The sequence below is a fragment of the Culex quinquefasciatus genome, chromosome 2, assembly GCF_015732765.1.
Source record: "Culex quinquefasciatus strain JHB chromosome 2, VPISU_Cqui_1.0_pri_paternal, whole genome shotgun sequence".
Lineage (NCBI taxonomy): Eukaryota > Metazoa > Arthropoda > Insecta > Diptera > Culicidae > Culex > Culex quinquefasciatus.
In genome coordinates, this window is record NC_051862.1 from 73,498,861 (window position 1) to 73,522,965 (window position 24,105).

At 35.9% G+C, this 24,105-nt stretch overlaps 2 protein-coding genes across 2 annotated transcripts in view; one reads left to right on the top strand and one right to left on the bottom strand.

The window, feature by feature from the left end:
* LOC6051519 (formin-J) overlaps window positions 1–24,105 on the top strand; it is a 172,405-nt gene that overhangs the window by 98,616 nt on the left and 49,684 nt on the right. The window lies entirely within an intron of this gene.
* On the bottom strand, window positions 21,811–22,903 carry LOC119766712. Its single transcript, XM_038252104.1, has 2 exons — window positions 22,364–22,903; window positions 21,811–22,301 (listed from the first exon to the last, which is right to left on the bottom strand). Exons 1-2 carry the CDS (start codon window positions 22,456–22,458, stop codon window positions 22,094–22,096), a joined length of 303 nt encoding a protein of 100 aa, XP_038108032.1. The 5' UTR covers window positions 22,459–22,903; the 3' UTR covers window positions 21,811–22,093.

Here is a 24,105-nt window from a genome sequence, read left to right on the forward strand (position 1 = left end):
CCTTTCCAACGAGTCTAGATTATTGATAATCTGGCAACCCTGTCTCGAGTTCTGACCACTTAAGTGATATTTATGCACTATTTTTGTAGCCGGATCTCGCTTAAATGTATGTAAACAATGTCCGGATCCATCATCCAACCCATCGTTGGTTAGGTAATCGAAAGACCTTTCCAACGATTATAACACATTGAAGATCTGGCAACCCTGTCTCGAGTTCTGACCACTTAAGTGATATTTATGTACTTTTTTGTAGCTGGAACTCACTTAAATGTATGTAAACAATGTCCGGATCCATCATCCGACCCATCGTTGGTAAGATAATCGAAAGACCTTTCCAACGAGTCTACAACATTGATAATCTGGCAACGCTGTCTCGAGTTCTGACCACTTAAGTGATATTTATGCATTTTTTTGTAGCCGGATCTCACTTAAATGTATGTAAACAATGTCCGGATCCATCATCCTTTCCAACGAGCCTAAAACATTGAAGATCTGGCAATCCTGTCTCGAGTTCTGACCACTTAAATGATATTTATGCACTTTTTTGTAGCCGGATCTCAATTAAATGTATGTAAACTATGTCCGGATCCATCATCCGACCCATCGTTGGTTAGGTAGTCAAAAGACCTTTCCAACGAGCTTTAAACATTGATAATCTGGCAACCCTATCTCGAGTTCTGACCACTTATGATGCAACTTATGAGCCCGTGAGTGATATGTGTGTTTTTTTTTTGTATTCCGGAACTTAACGAAATTAGACGAAATTTGTGTCCAAACCCATCATATCACATATCACCCATTGTTGGAAAAGAGTGAGGAAGGCACCAACCACATAGGTGGATTAAGTTAGTTTTTTCTTTCTCTTTACAGGTAATTTATTCAATCCTAACGTAGAACTTGATGATCTGGCAACACTGGATTTAACAGTTGCTTCTAGAAACTCTACAACGAGTAAGTCGTCTTCAACGCTCAGTCTATGCGGCGTGTCGTGACGATTTCTGCCGAAGGGGTCTTGCGCCCCTTAAGATCGTAGGATCTATCTCTCTCCCTCGCAAAACCCGTAATTAGACACGCGAAAATCGTCGGCACCGTCAAAAATCGACGGATATTGCTGCCAACTTGACTCACCGACTGACACCATAATTGGACATAAGCCTGCTGCTGATGGGATGATCCTCGCTGACTTGTAGTACCACGTAATACCGCAATCGGGGGTTGTGGGATTCACTTTCGATAGGGGCGTACAACAGGTTGCTTGTGACGCGGGGTGTCTGTGTGTGTTTGTAATAGAGACGTTTCTTCAACTCCGGATGTAGGTGAGGCTTGGCTGTAGCAAATCATTGCTTGCTAAATTGCTTAGAATTGTTTGCGCTAGTACCGCCTTGATGCGTCATATTTGCCTCAAAACTAAGCACGGCGTCTGAGCGATTAGTTTAACCACGCACCATGTAAAGCCAACTCTCTAACCTTGGTGGGTTACGGTTCGTTACGTTTGGATTGCACGCGAGAAAATTTCCAGCACTCCTCGAGCCAATCAGCCACCGACGTTGTCGCCTCTGACAGTTTCCATAAAAAATACATCTCAATCTGAGCAACGCAGCGTGGTGAGCCCACGAATGTATTTGCATAAAGTGTCAATAATGTACGAAGGTAGGGGGGCTTTGATATCGATGTCAGTGCACTGCGAAGAGGTGAAATCTATGTTTGAGAGAGAAGTTTTTGCCTTTTAAGGATTGATACCAGGGCAAACAACAATTAGTTTATATAAGTTTATTTCAAGCATTTACATAGTTATGACACTAATTAGTATGGCTGGGTTTTGGGTTAATTATATCTTGTTTAAAATATCATTTGATCTCTTACATTTAGAAACGTTCAACAAACAAACGAAAATTCCATAGAAATATATATGATGGCAAAATTGTCCGATCATTGAACTCTTAAGTCCTTTTACCAACACTTCCACTAATATATAAAGTAGATCTTAAAGTAATTTCCAACAAAATATATAACATCCGTCTTAGAAAAGCTCGACAACTTACACTTGAGTCTCATTACAGACGTACAGTGTAGCCATAAAAAGTCTTATGCCCAATATCCTATAGTTCAATAGGATAGTTCTTAAAGTCATTTCCATTCAAATTTACAACGTCACACAGTCAGTTTTGATTTTTGAGATCGTTAGAATTCTGCCAATAACAGAATTATTCAAATAAAATTACATATTAACCTAAAAATTCTTTTAAATTCTTTAAAATGCTTTAAAATTGTATACCAATAAAATAAATCCTTCAATTCTATAATAATGTTCGGAACTCATTAACCTTTACAAATATATACAAAAATCTTGAAATTCTTCAATTTTATTTTTATATGCTAAAATGTTTAGTTATATTTTTTTAAATGTTGTTAATATAAATAGAAAAACAAGTGAAACTCTTAATTTTTCAAAATTTTGGTTTTGGTTCAATATATTAAAATTGTAAAAAAACTAATTGTTTAATTTACTAAAAACTTTCAGAAAAATCTTTATAAATCCTAGACATTACATAAATTGTTAAAAATTGGGAACAATTGTTAAAAATTGTTAAAAGATGTTAAAAATTGTTGAAATTGTTAAAAATTGTTAAAAATTGTTAAAAATTGTTAAAAATTGTTAATAATTGTTAAAAATTGTTAAAAATTCTTAAAAATTGTTGAAAATTGTTAAAAAGTGTTAAAATTGTAAAAAATTATTATAAATTGTTAAAAAGATTGTTAGAAATTGTTGAAAATTGTTCAAAATTGTTCAAAATTGTTCAAAATTGTTTAAAAAACGTTGAAAATTGACAAAAATTGAAAAAAATGTTAAAAAAGTAAAAAAAAAAAATAAAAATTGTTAAAAATTGTAATTTTTTTTTTTAATTGTTAAACATTGTTATAAATTGTAAAAAAAATGTTAAAAATGGATAAAAATAATTTAAAATTGTTAAAAATTGCTAAAAAATTTTAAACATTGTTAAGAATTGTTAAAAATTGTTATTTTTTTTAAATTGTTCAAAATTGTAAAAAATTGTAAAAAAGTTCAACAAAGTTCAACTTTTCAGCACTCATTTCAGTGCTGAAAAGTAGAACTTTTCAGCATTTTTTTTCGAAAAGTGTTGCTGTTATTTTTGGTACAGAAAAGTAGGCTATTTCGTCGTTCAAGAATGACAGGAAAAGTGAGTAGTTTCACGACGGAATTGCAAAAAGATTGTTAAATTGTAAAAAATTGTAAAAAACTGTAAACAATTGTAAAAAAAATGTAAAAAATTATAAAAAATTGTAAAAAATTGAAAAAATTGTATTTTTTTTAAACTGTACAAATTGTTCATTGTTTCAGAAAATTGTTCAAAATTGTTAAACAATGTGAAAAATTGTTAAAAATTGTTAAAAAATGTTGAAAATAGTTAAAAATTGTTAAAAATTGTGTTAAAACTGTAAAAAATTGTTAAAAATTGTCAAAAATTGTTAAAAATTGTTAAAAATTGTAAAAAAATTGTTAAAAATTGTTAAAAATTGTTAAAAATTGTTAAAAATTGTTAAAAATTGTTGAAAAATTGTAAAAATTGTAAAAATTGTAAAAATTGTTAAAAATTGTTAAAAATTGTTAAAAATTGTTAAAAATTGTTAAAAATGGTTAAAAATTGTTAAGAATTGTTAAAAATTGTTAAAATTGTTAAAATTGTTAAAATTGTTAAAATTGTTAAAATTGTTAAAATTGTTAAAAATTGTTAAAAATTATTAAAACTGTTAAAAAAATTTAAGAATTGATAAAAATGGTTAAAAATTGTTAAAAATTGTTCAACATTGTTAAATATGGTTAAAAATTCTAAAAAAATGAAAAAAAATGTAAAGAATTGTAATTTTTTTTTGAAAAATTGTGAAAATTGTAAAAAATTGTTTAAAGTTGTTTACAATTGTAAAAAAGTATCGAAAAATTGTTAAAAATTGTCTTTTATTTGTTTTTTTTAATTGTATTTTTTTAAATTGGTAACAATTGTTTAAATTATTCAAAATTGTTAAAAAAAATGTTAAAAATTATTTCAAAAAATGCTGAAATTTGTTAAAAATAGTCAGTAAATTCATCTTGAATAAACACTACAAAATGATTATTTTTTTTAAATTTAAAAAAATATTGGTAATTTTTAAAATTATTTTAAATAGCTGTAGCCGGTTAATAGTGTTTAAAAATAGTTGAAGTTCATAAAATTGGATCAAACTGTTTATAATTGTTAAAAATTGTTAAAAGTTGTGTTGAACTGAACTTTCTATAAGTATTACATTGTAACCCGGATTGGAACATCTGCATAATAAATAAATTTATTATAACTAAGTATGACAAATCCATTCACTCCACCTCATTCACACACACGCACACGCACCCAAGAAAAGTGAAATCTGTCAAGCCGCGCACATTTAACGCCCATTACAGGCTAAATGGTGACTGTTTGCGAATACGATGACGGATTGCGCAAAAAATGTCGAACCATCACCATCGCTGTTGATGGTGGCCGAAGATGTTAATGATCGGCGGCGCGTACGGATTTCGATTAGGCGTGTAAAATATGCAAACTTTCGCACGTCTGCAAATCTCCTTTTTTTCCCCCTCTCACTCGATGTGGGTTCATCGCCGATGACTTAAAAACAAATAACTCTCACACGCACAAGCAACGGTGATGCCTGGCGTTGTTTACGATTGAAACTTGGCCGGAGATCGTCAACAACGGCTGAATAAGGTAAAACAGAAGAAGAAGATGAAAAAGGCCCATAAAGAAACTGTTGACCGAGACGGAGGAAAAGAGAAGAGAAGAAGAGGAAGTTGTAAATAAATAAACTTTATGTAAATGATAGAGAGGAATTGCTAGACAGAAAGAAGAACCTGAAGAAGATCCAAGACAGAAGCGATGAAAAATGCGTGTGAACGATAGAAATTGAAAATGCAAAGAAAAAGTGAAAAAGTTCCATTCATTCATAACTCACCTGCATTGTGAATTGTACGTTTGGTGATTTAAACGATTGACAAACGATGCACCTGAGAATTTTAAGGCAAACACTGAATGCAAGTTCCTCGTTGGTTGCAGAGAAATTACGAGCTTAGTTGACGATCCCTTCTACATCGACTCCGTACTACCCTAGCAAAGTCAACTTCAAAGACATTCCCGAGATCCATTGAACCGACATTAACTCTGAATCGAGCCACTTAAGCATGCTCCTTAAGCTCATCCATTGCGATCTGATGAGATAAGATGGGTTGAATTCTCGATGCCAACCAACCGAATCACGCTGCAAACGTTCAACTTTGTCGGTCGAGGCAGATTCTCTCTGCAGCTCGTCGTCTTCTGTGTGCCACCGGTGATCTTTAAGTTTTGCTCAAATTGGTAATAGGTTGCTTCTTCTTCCTCGTTTGTGCCACATCTGGCTGCACAATGCAAATGACGTTTTGCCATTTTTGTAAATGTGCTCAAAAGTAGTCGCTTAAAATGGGCTACCAATTTGTATGAGAACTTCAAGAGTTAATATGCAATGTTATATCTAAATAATTCATTTTGATTTTGCGAAGAAAATTTAATTTTCCTTATATAAATGAAGTCCTAAATGATACAAAGATTTCCCAAGAAATGTTATTAAGACACTGCCTCGATTAATGTGCCGATCAAAAAACGGAAAATTACTCGCAAATGACCAGGTCTCACTCTTCGTTGGAGAATCCTAATAATCTCCCTCTCGAGCCGTGCCTAATCACCCAATTTGCAGATTCATACATCAAATCTGCCTCGCTAAATGACATCAATCCCACCAACACCACCTGCAAGTAATCACTCAATCAAGCCTACCCACCATCAGTCACCGCACCAATTGGCAAGCGACGAACCCCTCGCCGCCATAAGCTAATCACCCTCCTTCCTACCTCAAAAGCTCAATTCTGATTCTGACTTTGATGCTGTGTTGAATTCCAGCTGATGTTTATACGCTCTCACCCAACGACAACAACAACGGTGGGCACCAATTAGAGAGTTCTGTTTCGGAAGGGGGTGAAACTGACACCGCCGGGGAGGTCTGGCCCAAGGTGAGCCAGGTTGAACTCGCGAACCAAGTCGAGATTCTTCTCGAGTGTGGTGGTTCAACTGGATTCTCGACCGCGGCAGTTTAATATGCAAACACTCCCCAATGACTAAACGAATGCTAGAAAAACTGGGGAAGGCGGGGGGCAGTAAACCAGAGGCTTGGCGCGTTCCTTACCCTGGCAGCTGCTGTTAAGGTCTGGCTAGGGGTAGAATAAAGTGGCGCAGACAATCAGCGAGTGAAAAAAATGTGGCAAAAGGTGAGGAATGTGACTGTGAACGGGCAACGTTTAACTATAGGTGCCGTTTTACCCGTGGAGTACTAAACGTGGAAATAGTTTAAGTGTATCTCCAATTTCCAAATTGAAATTTCATAAAGTTGGGATGATGCAAAGAATAATACATGTTTTCTTCATCCAAATTATAAGACAGTGTCGAAAAATTCTAATGATTTTTTTTGTCTAAGCACGATGTATGATGTATACGCTGAAGCGTTCAAAATTATGTAAATAATGACCCTTTTTTCATATCAACCAAGCTTGCTTATAAATCATAACTTTTGGAGAACTTCAAAAACTTTATAATTTTCAAAAAAGACTTAGGACCTAACCCGAACCGAATAGAACAAATCCGGAAAAATACGGTCAGCCAGTGTCGAGAAATTCGAGAGATAAATATCATGTCTAAACACACTCATAGGATTTTAGAAATCGATTATGAGCCGATATGTTTCAGGGAAGGTATATCTAGGCTTAATTCTTCTTTTTTTCGTTATTCCACCGTACTTTTTTTTGGGACATGTTTTTTAAAGGGAAATTAAATGTACTTACTGTAATAACCCAGAAGGTAATTTTTTCATCAAGATCAAAAATGTACTTTTCCAATTTCCAAACCATCACTATTTGAGGATGCAAATTATTGAAAAACACGTCACGTCTTTTTTTCCTTATTCCTTAGGACAAAGTTTCACGCAAATCGAAGAGGGGTCGGGCATCTTTTTCCGATTTCGTGTGAGTTGGCGGAGAATTACCTTAATGGGAAGGGACAACTCTTGACTTTGTTGAAAGTTAGGGAGGTTCATTCCTTATGACCAAGGAAGCCATTTTGTTTCATTGGTTCACCCATACAAGTCTCCATACAATTTTGGCAGCTGTCCTTCAAAAATGGTACGTAAATATTCGAAAATCTGCAACATTTGTATGTCTTTGGCAAAATTGTAGGTATTTTTAAAGACAATTGAAAAAAATAGGATAACAGAAAAAAAGTATTTGCAGATTTTTTAATTAACTTTTTTACACAAAAACTCTATTTACCAAAATACGTATTTTTTTTATATTCAACATTTTTTGATATGTTTTTGGGGACAAAAACTTGCATGTTTTAAGCCATAGAGAAGTTTGGTCAAAAAATCTGAAGGCAAGATATAAATTTTTGAAAAAATAGTAATTTTTAGATAAAATCGAAATTTCATAAAAGAAAATTTCCACTTTTTCCACTTTTTTATGTGGGTAATTCTCCGCCAACTCACACAGCAGTTGTCAATGTTGATTCGAAAAGAACATTAAATTTTCCGTTAAAATGACATGTTCCAATTTTTTTACGGAAAATGGCTGATTTAAAAAAAAATTAAGAGTTTTTTTCGATGAAAAGTAGGTTTTTTCGGAATTCTGAGAGCGCCATCAAATCGGGCGTCTAATTTTACATAAAGTCCCTATGACACCACATTTTTATCTCATCAGAGTTTCAGGCTGCAAATTATTGAAAAACACCTCTTTTTTCGCATGTTCAAAAATGAAAGGGGTCGTACCGCCCTTCTGTCACGAGATATCAAAAAACGGACCTCGGATTCGTGATCAGGGACAAAAGTTACCCCAAGATAAAGCCACCGAAAGTTTGATTCTAGCGAAATATTTGCAGTTTTTTGATTTTTTATAAAAAGCAACCATGAGAGACCGTTTCTATTTCTTTAAAAGTTCAGAAAATTTGCTATAAAATTGTCTAAGAGACATTGAAGATTGGAACTCTAATTGCTGGCTTAAAGAAAATGAAACAGAAAAATTGAAGTTTTCAAAGTCTCACCCAAACAACCCACCATTTCTAATGTCGATATCTCAGCAACTAATGGTCCGATTTTTAATGTTAAAACATGAAACATTTGTGAAATTTTCCAATCTTTTTGAAAAAAATGTTTATTTTGATCAAGAAGAACATTTCAAAAGAGTGTAATATTCAATGTTTGGCCTTTTTAAAATGTTAGTCTTGATTTAATAATTTAAAAAATATTTTTTCAAAAGGATCGAAAAAAATCACGATTTTTTGATGTTTTAACATTGAAAATCCGACCATTAGTCGCTGAGATATCGACATTAGAAAATGGTGGGTTGTTTGGCTAAGACTTAAAAAACTTCAAATTTCCAAAACCAATTTTCAAAACGCGAAATTGTTTGTTTTTAAAGCTCGAAAAGCGCTGAGAACATTTTTTGTAGAACTTATTCTTGAATTGCTACGTTTAAAAAACTGATCAAAAAGGTTTGCTCTGATGCTATTTACAAAATTAGTTATAGAAGGCGTAGATTACGAGACAAAATTTAGAAAACCTTTTCGCCTTTTGCCGTGTCAAAAACAAAACAACTCAACTAAAAAGATCAACTTTATAGCAATCATTTGAGTGCTGAAAATAAGATCATTTCAACACTTACATCGAAAAGTACAATTTCGTTATTTTGTTTCGTCGTGCATTTCATTTTTCGAGAGTGTCTGGAGAATTAAATAGTATCACAACAAAGTTGCAAAAAATATAGGCTTAATTAGGTCTATTGTTTATGTCCCTCGACTTTGAAAAATCTTTGCCACGGCATTTTCAAAAAAAATTAAATACACAACACTTAGACAACTGGTTTTATCTTCACATCACATTTATTTTTCTAATTATTTGATTTGATAACTTCGATCTGTTCACAGTTCTCCGTCAACCACTTAGAAGGAGTGTCAGTTCTAATTAACGCTCAGTAATGTTTATTAATACTCTACTAATTTTGCATAAAAAATAAAAATATACCGCCACAGCAAAAACTTCTACCGCCATGACTTTCAGGAATGCAGTCACCCCTGGGGGACAACTCTGACTCGACGCTATATCAACCATTTAGTGTTGCTCATAGAAAGATCAGCACCGCCATTCTCAGGTGGGAGATTTATTAGAAAGTAATTAGACTTTCAAATTCTGCCTGAACTAAGTGAGACTACCTTCGCCATTGACTATGATATGTACGCCATTTATGCTAACTATTTTATTGGCTTCCCCCAAGTGGATAAACAACTTGTGCAACGCACCACCACGGCTGCCACTGCCCTCAGGGACAAACCATAAATTCCTACTCTGACAGATCGGCGGTTGGTTCTGGTTTGGGTTAAGCATGCAAGACTCCGCTCTGTTAGGTTGTGTTCTTGGGATCAATTTAAATTTTTCAATTAACTCCAATCCATTAGAATAGAAACCATTCGTTAGAAGTGTGTCAACGCGGTTAACAAGTCGGTGGCAGGGTTGCCAGTTTTTCTTCTTATTTGTCTACGATTTCAAATTCAATTTTTACCTTTAGCATAATCAGCTACAGTGTTGCAAATGAGTGATAAAAAAGCTATCAATAGATTATCTCTGCACCAAAAATATCCGAGAGTATAGTGGCCGTCGCTATAGCTCGTGAGATCTCTTCTTGTGTCTCGTGATTCCCAGCGATGTCATTCTCTCTCTATCACTCTTCCCCTTTACCCCGACTATGCGCTCTCACCGCTGAGTCTCTCAATCTCTCCAAAAACTGCAATGAGAGAACGCGAGATGGCGATTAGGATCCGACCACGCATGACGTCCCGTCAAACTGCGTTTGCGAAATTGGTTTTGTGGCGGCTTTTGTGGTTAAACGCTGTTGCGGTAGCATGATCGTGGGAGCGGGAATGAGAGAGAAAAGGAAAATGTCAATCGCGAGTGGGCAAGCCCCAAACGTGTTCGGCTATATTCGGCGCTGAGAGTTTCAATGAAGAGAGAAGAGCAGTTGTATTTGAGGCATGAATATTCAGGCGGGATAATTGTAGTTGCTGAGAGCTGATATTTTGATATTTTAACAACCCTGATCAGCTATAACATAAAATGCAGTATTAAACTGCGTTATCCGTGATCCAGACAGTGTTTAAATTGAAACAAAAAACAAATACCAGCAACAATCCTCGTCACAGTAGTTGCATGTGACTTTAACCACCAAGTTGACCAAGTTTCCTAATGCTCCACTTTTTTTTTCCTTCCGTCTCATTGCAGGTAAAAACCAACAAGCTTGAACACACTGCACTGAACATGAGCACAGACTTGCCAGCATGAAACTCCTCCTCATGTCTCGGCGGCGCATAGCTGCGCTCCAAATGTCGGCTAATGTGTAAGTTAATTAATTTCGGTCTTTAAGACTCGCTGGGGACTGACTGCCGCAGTCTACCGGTTTGGCCGGCGCTGAACCGCGACTTTGGTGGACGTTGACGAACTAAAGAGACCTGGCCGTAACTGTAACTGTTTGGAGCGCGCGCGCGCGCGTTTTGTCCAACGGCAGCAGCCTCTATCGATTTGCCTACCGGTCAGATCCTGCTAACAACTGGGGGACCGGTTTCCGGACTGGAGTCACGGCAGCGGCTGACAAGTTTTAAAAAGTGTAAACAACAGTTACTTAACACAAAACAACATACTACACTGCACACTACACCTGACGCATCATCCAGCGCTTTGATTTTGCCTGGTTAGATACCTTGGGAGGGAAGCGACCCGGCGATAAACTTACACTCAGTGGGGTCAATAGTTTAAAATTGAATAGTTTCAAATTGAAACCAATAAATTACCACAGTTTGTTTTAAATCAAAAGAACATAAGCGTTTCCTTGTCAAACAAAAATTGTGGCATTTTCAAGTGCTTTTGACTTTGCCAACATAATTTCTTTATTGAAATTGGGTATAAAGGGAATTTTGGGAATTTATATAAAACATAGTTTTTTTCTGCTAAAACTAGAAAGCCTTATAGATTCTTCATGTCTCTTGTCTATTTCTCGAGTCAATAGTTTTTTTCATTAATTGTAATACTTTGATTTAGTTTCAGACAGTATTTTTCTTGTATTTTAAAAATATAATGAAATAAAATTTAGCTTAAGAGCGAGTTTTTCACCGATGTGAAACAGGTCGTATCTAGGTGCTCCGATTTGGATGAAACTTTCAGGGTTTGTTTTTCTATACATAAGATGAACTCATGCCAAATATGAGCCCTCTACGACAAAGGGAATTGGGGTAAAACGGGCATTGAAGTTTGAGGTTTAAAAAACATGAAAAATCTTAAAATTGCTCGCATTTCCGTAAAACTTCATCTTAGATGCATCTCTTAGATGGATTCGAATGGTCTTTTGAAGCCCTTCAAAATGTGCTATAGACATCCAGGATTGGTTTGACTTTTTCTCATAGCTTTTGCAAATTACTGTTAAAAATTGATTTTTTTAAAACCTTAATAACTTTTTGCAACAGCCTCCAACACCCATACTCCCATAGGTCAAAAGTTAGGAAATTTTATGGACTATAAGCCTATGGTATTAACTTTTTGGCCAAACGCAGTTTTTCTCATAGTTTTACGATTTTTCTATAACAAACATTTTACAACGTTGGTTTTTGCCCTGTAGGCTTCCATAGCGGCACATTTTGGTCTCAATGTTGACATATTCGGAATCCTCAGAAAATTTTACATTAGATTGAGGTGTTGGAATTTTGAATTTGATTGGAAAAAATGCCATTTAGAATTAATTAAAATATTATTTAGCATTTTGTCGGATTATGGGTAAAACAGGTATTCGCCTACTTGATACAGCATTTGACGTATTGAACACAGGGTATGAAAAATCTAACTTTTTTTTCATAAATGTTTTATTTAATTATTTTCTTAATCAAATTCATAACTCCAACATCTCAATCTAATGTAAAATTTCCTGAGGATTCCGAATATGTCAACATTGAGACCAAAAAGTGCCGCTATGGAAGCCTACAGGGCAAAAACCAACGTTGTAAAATGTTTGTTATAGAAAAATCGTAAAATTATGAGAAAAACTGCGATTGGCCAAAAAGTTACTACCGTAGGCTTATAGTCCATGAAATTTCCTAACTTTTGACCTATGGAAGTATGGGTGTTGGAGGCTGTTGCAAAAAGATATTAAGGTTTTGAAAAAATCAATTTTTAACAGTAATTCGCAAAAGCTAAGAGAAAAAGTCAAACCAATCCTGGATGTCTATAGCACATTTTGAAGGGCTTCAAAAGACCATTCGAATGCATCTAAGAGAGTTGGAATTGGTGAAATTTTACGGAAATGCGAGCAATTTTATTATTTTTCATGTTTTTTGGACCTCAAACTTCAAAGCCCGTTTTACCCCACTTCCCTTTATCGTAGAGGGCTCATATTTGGCATGAGTTCATCTCATGTATAGACAAACAAACCTTGAAAGTTTCATCCAAATCGGAGCACCTCGATACGACCTCTAGAACAAACCGAGCAGAATTTACAAATACTGCCTCTTAATGTATTAAAAACATGATAAATTGTCAAAAAATCTTGCGGTATCGAGTTCCCATTAGTTTTTTAAAATAAAAATTAATACATTCCAAAATATCATTTATTCAAAATTTTAACAATGGTACGTATTTTCTAAAAATAATATCCTCAATTTTTTTTTTAATACGATCAGGAATTTTTTATATCTTTCGGTAAAATACGTAAAAATACGTTTCAAAAGAAGTCACAGATTTTTAAATTAGCTAACTCAAAATAACCACGAAACTATGACTTTTTATAAAAAAATCAAAACTTTATTCTTTTTGAAATTAGAAAAAAATGGCTATAAATTTTCATATTTATCGATAATTTGTGTGGATTTTTTTGTACACAGAAAAAAAAATCATGGTAATATTACATCTGGGAAGGGGTACATCTTTTATGTAAGAAAAAATGTGTAATTTTACCTCTGGAAATGTGTAATTTTACCACTTTTCTGGTGTAATGTCACTTTTTCAGTCTAAATTGAGGTAAAATTACTTCATAAAAGAGGTAATATTCAACCTTCCAAAATTACAGCTTCCAAATTTACATTATTTTTTTCTGTGTAGAATACTAAACATCTAACCATTTTTTAAAGATTTTTTTTTTCATAAAGATTCTATATCCGTGTCACATAAGAGTCACCCAATTGGATTTTATGTTTCAAAAGAAGATATCTCGACAACCATTCGTCGGATTTTCAACATTAAAAAACGATAAAACTATGAGGTTTTTCGACATGCCGAAATAAATCTAATCTAGCGCTGCCAATCCAAAGAATGCATCTATCTAATCTAATCGAATCAGACCCTAGCGCAGCCAATCTTTCGAAGGGATCCTGGAGAGTGCCTTAGGTTAGATGACGCCTAGCACTCTTCTTGTCATTTATTAACATTTGTAGTGCGCCATTGCATTAGATTGCATTGAAACATCACAAGCGTTAAAGCGGCCAGGCCTACTGCGTAAAGCCGTATCGCAGAGATGACTCGTAATTGGGTTGAGTTTGAGCACTGAGTGTTCGAACAACAACACAATTCCGAATCGACAGGGGAGGAAGAAGCGTGGGGACACACCACCATACGCTCCGAGATTTGGTTGTATTCGTTGGGAGCACCATGCTAAGAAGGCTTGGTACTCCGGGACCCTCTGGGATGGGACATTGTATTTCCACGAATGCCCTGGACACTATTTGCCGTGGTTATAGCGCCACAACTCGCTCGCAGCCAATCCGAAAAAAGCATCCTGGAAATACTTGTGATTAGAATACGCCCCAAGTCCTTTCTTGTCTTGTCGGCCAGGCCCACTGCGTTGCATTTAACCGCAGAGAAAGATTCTGGGAACGGATCACATTTACCAGAATCAACAGGGGAGTAAAGGATGCGTGGACATATCGTATCAAACGCTCCGAATCAGTTATTGTTGACATTCCGAAATTTTCTTTTATAATTTTTAAAACTAGTTTATTCGCTTCGCTTAGAAGCGGTAATTTTAGTGGATTGTAAACTGGATTTCGTCATGTTTCATGCAATAATTATCCGAGTCCAAGTTGCCTAAAAATCGATACTTGGGAGAACAACTTATTCACTAGCGTGCACAGGGTGGGCAACATGGGACAACTGCCCCACCATCCTCAGAAATTTGTTCTAAATTTGGTCAGAGGGTGTCCATAAATGACGTAATTTTTAAAACTTTCATATTATTGCCCCACCTTCCTCGATTAGCTGGGCACGCTAGTAAACTTATTCCACATGAACCAGAATCTCAACACCATGACAACCATCCATTGCCGACCGATCCCATCTCCACCACGCACAAGAGACAACAAATAAGGATCTAGAAGACGAGAATTGTTGATGCTCCACTTTTTTAAGAGGATAAGGGAAAATCTCCACGGTATCCTCAAGTAAGTTTCGCTTGGAGTTGGACAGTTTTTTTGGGAAGATAAATAGTCTAAAGAGCGAGGCGAGTGGTGACGACAGTTTCCACTCTCATTTCTAACTGGAAAACTTTCAATTTTGTCATCTCTTTTAGGATGAATTCTTATGAGTCGCCCAGGCTATTTTAGCGTGGTATTGTAGATTCAATTTCAATGCGCCTGCGACTATGCAAATCTTTTATAGTTATGAAATTCAACTTGTATTCTCTACCGAATCTTGGATTCAACTCTATCATTCTAAGGCCATCTTAAGCTCACTAAGCTCCACGTCAAGTGGATAATATTTTTGCTTGCCAATTTCAAGGACGAGGGATGAGGGTCAATGAGATCAGAACTAGCTTATGTTTGTAAAGTTCCGAAATATTTTTCAGAATTATCGAAAAACTTAACAAACGTTACGTTCTGAACATTAAAAATCTGACGAATCTTTTAAAAAATGCGGGCTTATTGGATGACACTTAGAAGCACCGAATTTAATCAAATTTAAGTCATTGCAAGGTTGTATCTCAGCAACAAATTGTCCGATTATGGTAGTCTAGCAGACTGTAAAAAATCTTCCTCTGTTATAAATTTTCTATTTTTTCTGAATAGTTCTAATCAATAACTACAACATTGCCGAATCGATCGATCCAAGGGATACAGATTTTCAAATATTTTCTTATTATTGTTGTCAAAATGGAGACTTGTATGGGTGAACCAATGACACAACATGGCTTCTTTGGTCACAACGTTTTTTGCCAAATTGTATTCAAAAATTCTTTAAATCTAAAAATTTCTATTATTGAAAAAAAATCAATTTCAATCCGACATTTTTTATTCAACATACTGTAAAGTTGCCAACACTCAGCCACCTCCCTGACCAAGACACCGGTAGTGACGGAATCGCGGTGTGATGGCGTGCCACCAGTACCGACAACACTGTCCGCGGCCCGGGTTGGCGCAATAAAAACAAGTGCCTAATCGCACCCCATGCCATCGTAGGAGGAGGGGTGGTGTGTGTACAGGAAGAAGCGCCTGCCGCAACCGGCCGGCATGCCAATGCAGTGGGCCACACGATAGGTAATTACCTACAGAGAGGTGTCATCGAAAAACGCGATGGTTTTATGGTTAGCACTGGTGTTAAGGTACTTCGGTGACCCGGATTGGTATTTGAGGGTGTCCAAGATAAGCTGGTACAATTTTTTCGGAAAAATAGTCAAAAAAATCAGAATTCTTAATAAATTTTAATAAAACGTGTGGATATCACTCAACCTTTTTGCCTAATTTCAAATTCAGATTTTCTGTGTCAATTCAAATCTGGCCACGTTTCAAGGTTAGCTACAAATTGTCCCTCAAATCACACCTTTCAATCAGCAGTAAAAACCGTTGTGAATTAAAGTCACTGCAACAGCTACAGCAGATCAAAGGGTCACACTTGCTAACAATCACATTCCATTCGAGGCAATTTATTTCTTATATTCCCCGCAAACAAGTGTACGACAAGGATCTTACTGCCCAACCTGTCACTTTTGTAGTAAGCGGAGTATAGGGTGGCTTTACGGTGGATTTATATCTCACCCCCTCAACCTCAGAGATACCAAAAGTGACTCACTCGAGCCAAATTGCAACCCAATCGAGCGTGAGATAACATCTCGCGCGCCGAATTATTTCTGGCCGCTTGGGCAGCCTCCCACAATACACAGTTGAAAAAACTTTATAACTTAAATTTCAAAAGTGTAAAACAAAACACGCCTAAAAAATCAATTTCCTAAAGTTTTTTTTTGTGTGTTTTTAACCCCAGGTGGTCACTTGAGGGTGGAAGAACAGTCGGGAGGGGGTTTTACACACATTCCACGCGCGTTCGATTATTGTCCGAATATGTCAGAAGATTATCTTGGCTGCGGCCTGGTCGGACGAGCATCCCTGAAAACCAGTTCTTTGAGCCGAGCCGAGCTTGCACAGCTTTGAAGGTCAATTCTCGAGCGGGGGGAGGTTCGTCGTCTGTTGCGCGCTGAGGTTTTTGTTTTGGTTCATGCTGTGGTGGGGACGAGTGTTTGGTTCAAAAATAAAATATAGGGGGACAGGGGGTAATATGCACCCCTTAAGGGAAAACTGTGATTTCTCAACCATAACAGCATTTCTGTGAAAGAATTTCGTTAGATGTTCATTAATAACTATAATTCAATGTCATCCAAGTGAAAAAAGTCTTTAAAAACCTCAAAATTGTTTAAAAATAACAGATTTCTAAAAATATTTTTGATTCATTTCAAACAACAATGCGGGGCAATATGCACCGCAACATTGGGGCAAAATGCAATACAACAACGGGGCAAAATGCACCACAACATGGGGCAAAATGCACCGGCTAAAAGCAGTTTTCACTAGTCACCACTAGATGACACCGCTGTTTTTACAAAGGAGCTTCACAGCGGTGCATTTTGCCCCGACCACGCTTTTTGCAAAAAATTTAATTAAAAATGCATTTTTTGATGTTTTTGGACTCATCTATCTACACAATAATGAAGATTATGGCAAAAACTATATACCTCAACACTTACAATAAAAATAAATGCTTTTTATATTGTGCAAAAATCATAATGAAAGTTCAATGAAAATTAGATCAAAACACAATATTTTAAAGTTTTGCAAATAACTTAAGCTGTTTTTATACCACGATGCTCAAATTTGTCCAGCATGGTTTAGCAATGTTAAGCCTCCAATTTTTATGATTTTTCCCCCGGAAAATTCTTCCAAATACCGAGAAAAGCAGGGGGTGCATTTTGCCCCGGGGGTGCATATTACCCCCTCTCCCCCTAATGATAATGTACTCTTGAAAGTTAGTCTGAAATCAAATAAACGCAAAATAGCTCCAAACTCAATAAAGTATTCGAATTAACCTATGCAATAGGGTGTCCAGAATATGGGACTTTCTCAAAACCTTGCTCCACAAGCTGAATATTGTTTCTTGAGTTATTTTAGATCTCTGGGTAAAATATGAGCAAAATTGGTCACCGATTACCCATTGATACTCAAAGGTGAAGTTTGTATGGGAAAAATCGAAAAAATGTATGGAAAACCTAATATGCTTACGGTTTGGTCTGCACGGCGCGCTTCTTTCATCAAAATATTCCCAAAAGTGAGATTCTCAATGGAAATTTGATGCTCAAAAACCTTTGTAGAACATACCAAAGCTGTAAAACTCGTTTCTGAAAAGTTATTAGCGATTTAAAAAAAAGTCATTTTTGTATGAAAACCTTTTTTTCTCCAATTTTAGGCTCGGGCTTCAATGGGTTAACCTTAACCAATTGCGCTCAAAATTTGCACAGATGCTTGAAATAACCCAAAAAATCATTTCCGCTTGTGGAGCCGGGGGTCATTTCTTCTGGGCACTCTACTGTGCAATCATCATCGATTTAAAAAATATATATCGTGGATTTGTGTCATAGTTCTGCGAAAAACAAAAGTTAAAATATAAACTCAAAAACAAAAATAAGTATTGTGCATTTTCTAAAATCGTGTATTTTAGAAAGTTTTAAGTTATTTAAAATATGGCAAGTTTGGAAATATCAAAATATGTTCCAGATGTTTTTCAAATTAAATGTTCTTTAAAAAGAATTTGATTTGAATTTAAAATATTTCTATGTTTAATTATGATATCTAGACTCTTTAAAAAAAGATCCTATAAACATATGAAACGTAAAAATGTCATGATTCGAATTCCCGGACGCTTCAAAACCCGGACACCTTATCTTGTTTTATCAATTATTTGTATATATTTTTGAATAATAATTGTCAAAACTGTGTTATTTGATGAATTGTAACAACAACTTTTATTTCAAATTAGTTTAGACGCTGTTGTTAATGTCAAAACTTTTAAATATAATGAAAATATGAGTTTCTAATCTAATCTAATCTAATCTAATCTAATCTAATCTAATCTAATCTAATCTAATCTAATCTAATCTAATCTAATCTAATCTAATCTAATCTAATCTAATCTAATCTAATCTAATCTAATCTAATCTAATCTAATCTAATCTAATCTAATCTAATCTAATCTAATCTAATCTAATCTAATCTAATCTAATCTAATCTAATCTATTCTAATCTAATCTAATCTAATCTAATCTAATCTAATCTAATCTAATCTAATCTAATCTAATCTAATCTAATCTAATCTAATCAAATCAAATCTAATCTAATCTAATAAAACACAAGCGCAGCCAGTCCGAGAAAGCATCCTGGAAGAACATTTGGTTAGATTACGCCCCAAGTCCTTTCTTGTCAATATTAATGATTGCATTACATCCGAGTAACCCCGAACATGTATTGCAAAAATTAAAGCGGCCAGGCCTACTGCGTTGCATTAACCGCAGAGACAGATTCTGAGAACGGATCACATTTCACAGAATCAACAGGGGATGCGTGGACATACCGTACCAAACGCTCCGAATGAGTTGTGGTTGGGTGTGTAAGTGTTAATTTGGCAAGTAATTATTATTATTTTAGGAGGGGGAAGAGGGAGGAGGGGGGGGGGGTGTAATTTGGATTAAGGACATGGAGGATGGGGTGGGGTAGGAAGGATATTTCATTTGATAAATAGAATATAATATGAATTATTTTCAGTAAGTTTTTTCTAAATTTTTTCTTACTTTTTCTAATCTCTTAGTCATAAGCAATAATCGTTCCAAAATGGATTGAGATTTAACACACAGTTGAAAGGAACTCCAAAACTCTGTTATGTACTGCGAATGAACAAATTGTAACATGATTATTCACTAATAAAACCGAATTGATTGATTGATATGAATTATCTAGCAAAAAAACGTATGGAAAGATCTCACCAAGGGCCTCCAAAGCATTCGACAAACCGAATATACATCGAATACGGTGCTGTTACTTCACTAGAGATGCTGTTGCTTCACTAGAACATCATCGAATCCGGGCATCCACGGGTTGTGAACAACTTCTGGTCTTGCCGGAACGGCTGGAACTAAACGGAAATCCATTCTGTTACGCCACACAAAAAAAAATCACGCAGAGCTTCACTTTTGTCTTAAGGATGTAGATTCACTTACAGCACAAACAAAACCAAGAAAAAAACATCAGAAACTTTCTTGGAATTTGTCAATAAAAAATAATTCAAACCCGAAGAAAAACGTCAAATTTCCGGCAAATATAATAAAAATATGAGTTTACCAAAAAATGTGAAACATTTCACTGAAACATTTCATAGCCGTCTGACGCACCGGGAAGGCAAACCAGAAATTTATGGTTCTGATTTCCTTAAATTCTAGCAAATTTGTATACAAAACATCAAATGTATTGATGTTAACAGCTTATTTGAGGCCTAGAGAATCCAACTAAAATTTCCGTCCAAAATTTGTGCGATTCATAAGAAAAATCGAGTGTTCGGAATTCGAAGCAAAAGTGTCCAGAATCAACTTTTAGCAGTGTCCGGGATCCGAAGCACAACAAGTCATTTCAATTTTAAAACTCTGAAGAAAACTGGTTAGAAAAGACATATTTTGCATGCATTCTCTTGAAATTGACTGTTTATACTACATCCTTATGATATTTCTACATTTCCAACGTATTACATTTTTTTTGTCAGCTAAAACAAAAATGAAATGCTACTAAGTGTCCGGATTTCGAAACATGACGCTAGCTTATTGAAACTTTTCAAAAAAAAACTTTAGAAATATTCATGATGAAATTTTACCGAGTGTTTAAGTTGGTAGACAGTTTCTTTTTCAAATTACTTCTTGATCATTAAAAAACACGTATAACACGGTTTTGTCATAGATCCAGAATTACAATCTGTCACCAATATGTATTAAAGCGGAAAATTGGTTGTTTCCCTCTTGAACTTTTTCGTACAGCTTAACGGATTGGTACGCCGATTGGTAAAGTGTTGCAAACTAAAACATAGTCAACCTGATGCATCCCATCAGCTGATGTCGCAGCTACGACATTTACGATTTCTAGACGAAATGGGACTTTAAAGTGGTTAGACACACAGCGACCTTCTTTCGCTGCGTCAAAGCTCGTAAAGTTGGTGAGGTGTGAATGAAGTTTAAAACGCTGTGACAAGAGGGCTCCTTCCTTTAAAACCTCGGCTTGCATCTCTTGGTACAAAGTATGCACTTATGCTGCAATTGCAGTTTCCCTCAAGGTAGCGGCAGCAGGTTGACACTTTCAATTAGCGGCCAGGTGTGAAACGAGGAAACTCTCCAGTGAAAATTGATGAATGAAAGTGGTTTCAGGTGAGAGAAAAAGTTGTGTGCGGACTTAGTACGGAGTGGGGTGTTACAATCTTACAAAAGTTGGCCGGATCCGGTCCACCCAAACGATCGATTTAATACATGTTAAACATTGCGGCCTAATAGAAGCTGGCAGGGGCTTCATAAATCATCGAGGTCCAGCAAATTAATCGTGGTCAGCGAGTGAATCGAGCGAAACGGGTCCCAAGGCGCATTTATGCGACAAAGTTTCTCGCCGCTTCTTCCGATCAAGTCTCCAAGAGAGGAGTACGCACGTATTGGAGTGGACGACAAGAAGTTAGTTTCAGCGATAAAGAAATTTGTCATTCGAGGCAGGATTTACGGTGGGTGCCCTGCTCTTCAATGTGCTTTTTTTTTGCTTTTCCATGAGGGACAATCTTATCTTGCAAGTTACTTGTGCAGTTGCAGTGGAAAGTCGATGATTTGTAAGTTTTATCGGAAGCAAATGCATGTTGGCGTGGTCCCATTAGGCAGTGCAATTAGCTAATAAGTTTAACTTTATTGATTGGATTTGATTTTTTTCCATTTGAGCACTCCGATGTAGCAATTTATTCCGGATTACGAGGAAATAACAGGTGACCATCTGTTTGAAACGCAAACATTTTTTTTCAGTTCTCAACAAATTAACATAAACGCCTCAAAATAAAGATCTAACAGCGGCCGTAAACTCAATGTGCTCACACCAAAAAATAATCGTGTAATTTTCTGTCTAAACGATGCACATAACTGGAGCGTCATCTTTGACGCAAAATTACATCAGATTAGAAAATTACACGACCCTTTGCTAGGCATTCTATGAGCATTGAATTTTACACGAAAGAACTTACGTTGATGTAAAATTCAAATTCACCTAATTTCACTGGGATGCGGCTTTTGGGAAGTTTTGGCTGATGTTTCTAGGTAAGGAAATAAAAATAAATCTTCGACGTTTAAATAAACATATTTATTCCGACAGCTCAATTACATTTTATATTTATTTGATTACTTTTCACTTGCACATATACCACATTATTTTTCGACATCATTCGACTTCGAGTTATCGCCTAGAACAGATTCTACCTTGGGCACGAACAGCCTTTGTGTGAGTGTGCTGGTTCGGTTCTATCGGGAGTCCGGAATCAACGGCGCACATTTTTCAATATTTTGGTCCAGAACTCAATATTTCGGCGGATTCCGATAGCATTCACTTTTCTTCTTGGAAAACTGTTCAATTCACCACACTACGAGTCGAGCACTCTTGAATCCGTGCCGTTTTTGTTCCAGATGCGGCCACCGAAACATCTTCGTCGGAGTCATTTTCCCTGGCGTGCTTGAATGGACAGCCACTTGAGGAAGTAGGCTTGTCGATGCTTGTAGCGAAGTCTCGGAAAGCGGTTTCGGACCAAGCTTTCTAAGGATTTCCGCAATGTACTGCAGCATTCTGGGGACAGGGAAAGATTAATATGTTGACTTATGCACGAAATTCAGCTCTATCTCAATCACCTTGAAACTAGCGAACAGACTCCGGATTCTGCTTGAGCACCGGAACTGGCAATGGCCTTCAGGAACCGGACATCAAAATCTCCTTCTTTTGACATATTTGAACGGTTCTAAGGAACACAAAACTGCCAAAAGATTGCGAAGAGTTTCGTTTCTCTGAACACCTTAGCAGCAAAATAAAACTTCCACTCGACTGTTGTGATCGCACAGTGTAAGATGGCTGACTTTGACAGTCGTACACGCAGAGATGCGGAGCAGCCAAAATAGGTGAAATTCTATACGAACTTATGTAAAATTAAGTAACGTGATTGAATATTCAGACAAATCATATGCTCCAGTTATGTGCATCATACGAGACTTAAAATTACATTTATTGAATGTTAATATTCAGTAACTTCAACCATATGATCACGGATTTAATTTTTGCAATTTTGTTTGGTGATTACGTCTGGTAAGATGTAAAATTCAGTTGCTTTTTATGATACGTTCTTTGATTTTCTGTCAATATTTCAATTACGTCTAGTGTAATTTTCATATTTTTTTAGTGTGCTCTTTACCTAATTAACACTTTTTATTTGAGCTCTGCCGTATCTCCTTTCATCTAACAAACAATTAAATCACCTCAAACAACAAAGGTTAACATCAACTTAACCCCCTATTTTTGACCATGACGACCTGCAGTCCACACAGCAGTAGCACCGTCAACGCATTCGACTCCACCCCAAAACAAACGGCTGCACCTAGTTGACGTCTACATTTCAAATCAAATCAACACAAAAAAGCTGACCATCGACGCGACTGGTGACTCGTTCAGTCTGAACGTGTTTTCGACAACAAACAAACAGCGTTTAATTAGTAAACTTTGAACAAACAAAATTTTTCCCAGTTCCGCCCCACCCTCCTCCAATTTCCATGTTCGTCGCTTGAGAGCCACTTTCAAAATTAAGGTATACGGGCTAGGACAAAAAAACCACAAAACGCAGCTAGTTTCGATGAGATTCCAACATCATCCACCTTCAACGACACGTGGCTTGTTGAAAAAACGCAAGCGCTTTCCTGTGCAACTCCCAAAACTAGGCAATTCCAGAGCCGACCTGTAGTGCTCAAGTAGTGCTCACAATGGATAAATACAAAAAAATCTTGTTGACCAAAATGAGCGGGTTGTCTTTTCAAACAATTTTAAACATTTCATGTTCCTCAAACTTTTTAAGTATTTTTAGCCAAACATTATCCTATTTTATTTCGCAAAATTATGGTCTCTCAAATACCTGTCAAACTTTGTATCAAAAAATTCATCTTGTGTCCTGAAATCATCATTTTTTATCCAACGTGGTGCAGGAAGATGGTTGCGGAAATGATACCAATCCTAATTTACAACATCCAACCTTGAAACGTTCTATAAAGTATTATGTTGAGTCCAGTATAGTAACGATAACAAAATACAATTTTGCCATATCTCGTAAAACAGAAACCAAAACAAATCTACTTTTTGATTTTCGTATTTTTTATAGATTGCAATTTCCCAAATCACATTGATTTGTTCATGTTTAAATTGCGATTTATGAGGACTTTGGATAAACAGTCTGGACTGGTATTTGAATTTTAAATTATTTGCACTTTGCACTGTGGTTAAAGAGGAAGAGGTGGAAGAATTTGGAATTTGGAATTTGGATTTGGAATTTGGAATTTGGAAAATTCGAAGTCATGCTTGAGCTACAAACTCATTCAACTATAAAAGATTGAAA

Excerpts from the sequence above, each read along its gene's own strand:
- LOC119766712 (XM_038252104.1), bottom strand. The coding sequence starts at position 22,458 with ATGTCAAAAGAAGGAGATTTTGATGTCCGGTTCCTGAAGGCCATTGCC. Across the intron at positions 22,302-22,363 it reads GTCTGTTCGCTAGTTTCAAG|AATGCTGCAGTACATTGCGG; the intron begins GTGATTGAGATA and ends CCCTGTCCCCAG.